Source organism: Pyxicephalus adspersus, unplaced genomic scaffold (genome assembly GCF_032062135.1).
Source record: "Pyxicephalus adspersus unplaced genomic scaffold, UCB_Pads_2.0 Sca480, whole genome shotgun sequence".
In the NCBI taxonomy this organism is placed as follows: Eukaryota; Metazoa; Chordata; class Amphibia; order Anura; family Pyxicephalidae; genus Pyxicephalus; species Pyxicephalus adspersus.
In genome coordinates this window covers 8,200-12,352 of record NW_027317487.1, presented here as the reverse complement: position 1 = coordinate 12,352, position 4,153 = coordinate 8,200, and the positions used below count along the sequence as shown (strand labels likewise).

General features: G+C 54.5%; 1 protein-coding gene across 1 annotated transcript in view; it reads right to left on the bottom strand.

Moving 5' to 3' along the window:
* The window catches only part of LOC140345068 (thrombospondin-3-like), a gene marked incomplete at its 3' end in the record, with an annotated part of 3,912 nt that extends 1,138 nt beyond the window's left edge, over window positions 1–2,774 (bottom strand). The window contains exons 1-3 of the mRNA XM_072432226.1: window positions 2,522–2,774; window positions 1,804–1,906; window positions 1,504–1,530 (exon numbers count right to left, since the gene is read on the bottom strand). Coding sequence (XP_072288327.1) covers window positions 1,504–1,530; window positions 1,804–1,906; window positions 2,522–2,764 — 373 coding nt within the window. The remainder of the gene's footprint in view (window positions 1–1,503; window positions 1,531–1,803; window positions 1,907–2,521) is intronic.
* Between the last annotated feature and the right edge of the window lie 1,379 nt (window positions 2,775–4,153).

Genomic DNA, 4,153 nt, shown 5'->3' with positions numbered 1-4,153 from the left:
CCCTGCTGGTCACACCTTTCCCATACATCTGGCCATGTCTGCCCCCTGCAGGACACATCCCTCCCATTCACCTGGCCATGTCTGCCCCCTGCTGGACACATCTCTCCCATACACCTGGCCATGTCTGCCCCTGCTGGTAACACTTCTCCCATAACCTGGCCATGTCTGCCCCCTGCTGGAAACATCTCTCCCATACCCCTGCCCATGTCTGGCCCCTGCAGGACACATCTCTCCAATTCACCTGGCCAAGTCTGCCCCCTGCAGGACACATCCCTCCCATTCACTTGGCCATGTCTAACCCCTGCAAGACACATCTCTCTATACACCTGGTCATGTCTGCCCCCCACTGGACACATCTCTCCCATACACCTGGCCATGTCTGTCCCCTGCTTGACACATCTGTCCCATACACCTGGCCATTTCTGCCCCCTGCAGGACACATCTCTTCTGTTCACCTGGCCATGTCTGCCACCCACTGGACACATCTCTCCCATAAACCTGGCCATGTCTGCCCCTGCTGATAACACCTCTCCCATACACCTGGCCATGTCTGCCCCCTGCTGGACACATCCCTCCCATACACCTGGCCATGTCTGTCCCCTGCTGGACACATCTCTTCTATTCACCTGGCCATGTCTGCCCCCCACTGGACACATCTCTCCCATACACCTGGCCATGTCTGCCCCCTGCTGGACACATCTGTCCCATACACCTGGCCATTTCTGCCCCCTGCAGGACACATCTCTTCTATTCACCTGGCCATGTCTGCCCCCCACTGGACACATCTCTCCCATACACCTGGCCATGTCTGCCCCCTTCTGGACACATCTCTATTCACCTGGCCAAGTCTACCCCCTGCAGGACACATCTCTTCTATTCACCTGGCCATGTCTGCCCCCCACTGGACACATCTCTTCCATAAACTTGGCCATGTCTGCCCCTGCTGGTAACACCTCTCCCATACACCTGGCCATGTCTGCCCCCTGCTGGACAAATCCCTCCCATACACCTGCCCATGTTTGCCCCCTGCTGGACACATCTCTCCCATACACCTGGGCATGTCTGCCCCCTGCAGGACACATCTCTATACACCTGGTCATGTCTGCCCTCCACTGGACACATCTCTCCCATACACCTGGCCATGTCTGTCCCCTGCTGGACACATCTGTCCCATACACCTGGCCATTTCTGCCCCCTGCAGGACACATCTCTTCTATTCACCTGGTCATGTCTGCCCCCCACTGGACACATCTCTTCCATAAACCTGGCCATGTCTGCCCCTGCTGGTAACACCTCTCCCATACACCTGGCCATGTCTGCCCCCTGCTGGACACATCATGTCTGCCCCCTGCTGGACACATCTGTCCCATACACCTGGCCATGTCTGCCCCCCACTGGACACATCTGTCCCATACACCTGGCCATGTCTGCCCCCTTCTGGACACATCTCTATTCACCTGGCCATGTCTGCCCCCTATGCATATACTCTTATACAGCACTTACCGAGAATTGAATTCACAACTCCGTTCACTGTGAGGAAATAAAACACAGACAAGTAACAAAAATGATATAGCAGTAATAACTCCCCAAAACAGGCACATGTCCCCATCCCCCCTGATTCCTGTTCTACAAAGGGGTGCACACCCAGCCTTGGGCTCCTATAGAGTATTAGGGCCCCACCCCCTGCCTTGCACAGTGGTGTACATGGATAGTCAGCAGTGACTTCCTGTCCTCAGGAGAGAATAGACACCCAGCTGTATGTCCCTCTGTCACCAGGGCTCACCCCCAACCCCAAATCCTCACCTGTGTTCTGTATGGACTCGTCATCCTGGAAGGGGCATTCACTAAGAGCCCCAACTCTGCTCATCGAGCCCCCGAGAACCATCTTCATGGACTCCACAGACCCCTAAACAAGAGAACAATATTGATACACTTCAATGGGTCCCAAGATCCTGGTAGGCTGGGCATGTGAAAAAAGAGGCGGGGCACAGCACTCTTTCCAGTGACTACCAATGAGGAGGGCGAGGCACAGAACACCTCCCACTGACTACTAATGAGGGGGTGGGGAAAAGACACAGCACACCTCCCACTGACTACCAATGAGGAGGGCGGGGCACAGACACAGAACACCTCCCACTGACTACCAATGAGGAGGGCGGGGCATAGACACAGCACACCTCCCAGTGACTACCAATGAGGAGGGCGGGGCATAGACACAGCACACCTCCCAGTGACTACCAATGAGGAGGGGGGCACAGCACACCTTCCACTGACTACCAATGAGGAGGGCGGGGCACAGCACACTTCCCACTGACTACCAATGAGGAGGGCGGGGCACAGCACACTGCACACCTTCCACTGACTACCAATGAGGAGGGCGGTGCAGAGCACACCTTCCACTGACTACCTATGATGAGGGCGGGGCACAGACACCTCCTAATAACTATTAATAATTATTGTGGGTGCCTGCTGTAGGATATCACTTCATTTGCATAGTACCCGCCCCTGAGGCACCCCCTACCTGCAGCCTCTGATAGGCTTTGTGTCCTGAACGAATATCCCCGGACTCCACCTCAAATTGTGGGATGACCATCATTTCTGGTAGGCCGAGGCTGCTGTCCACCTGCTTACAGTCCACGTAGAGCTCCAAGGTGAGCGTGTCCCCACGGAGGCCACTAATGCGCAGGATCAAGGTGTGCATGTTCCCGTCAGACAGGTTGGCGTTCTGCAAGCTGACTGAGTGAACCTTGGAATCTTCCCGCATGTAACGAACCAGAACTGAAAGAAAGATTGTTAGCTCCTGGGAACTTTGCCCACGATGGAGGCTTCCAGCCACTTGGTGTTGTCTTTCTTAGAATAAAAGCCGAACAGAACCCCCCCGGCTTTGGCTGGGAGGCGGAATGTGGCCAGGAAATAAATGTCGTTCACGGTCAGCATCTCAGATCGGATTTTGTCCAGCGCGCCGGCCATGTGACGGGATTCACTGACCGTCAGCAGGTCGATCACTGCGGGGGAGGAGGGGGGGAAAGATTACAACCCTGAGATCCCTTCCATTGCCGCATCTATTGTACAGAGACTCCGCCCACTATCCCAGGTTTGGGGCGAGTTGTCACCCGCATTTCCCCACATTCTCTATGGATGTGTGATGGAATGTGTCAGGTGTCTGGCAGATGCTGCCAGGTGCAGAAGTGCAGTACACAGAGGGTGGGGGATGGAGGACAGGCGAGTCTGAACAGGAGGTGAAGGTATGAGAACACCTGGCGGGATGAGGGATGAAATTCCAGAGAGCGGCTACATGTTCGCACGCCATCATCCGTCATCCATCCATCCCCCATCATCCATCCATCCAATCCATCCTTCATCTTCCATCATCAATGCATCACCCATCATCCATCCATCCATCCCCATCATCCATCCCATCCATCTGTCATCCATCAATACGTCATCCATTCATCATCCATCTATCCCTCCATCCATTCATTTGTCAGCCATCCATCCATCATCCGCCATCCTTGCCATAACTTAAGATTCCGCCATAAATCTGGTGTGACAGTTTTGTGGAGTGTTTTGGGGCTGATGGGGGTTCATACAGCATGCTGTGCCCTGCATCCCCCACCAGAGGGAGCTCTGAGCCTCATATTCTACATAGAACTTTACAGTCACCTGCAACTGGAGCACTACAAATCCCAGTCAGATGAAAGGTGACCGGACCCTTTACTAGGGGCCAAGTGTGTGGGATCACCACCTGGGTCACAGCCAATCCAAGACTCCCCCCCCCCGGTGAGCTGTTAGATACTTCAGCTGCACAGGTTGCAGGTCTGGTCCTGAAGTACCCCAGGCAGCTGCCTCTTCTGCCTACCCCCTGACCCTGGTACAATTTCCAGGGACCCCCTGAGTTAATGGTAATCCATATGTACAGCTCTCATATTATCTTTTCCAGCCAATGGGTGGTCAGGATCACAGGAAACCTTTAGTGTTTGGCTCTCTGGCTTCAGTTCTCAGAGCATCTGGGGAAGAGGGGGTCACGGGAGGTAGAAAGGGTCAGAAGGGGGGAACAAAGGGCACATGTGTGTAAATGGGGGCCCCTGCTATACTTTAATTGGAGGGTACAAAGGACCCCTAATACAAGTATACTACTTTATCCTTCCCTTGT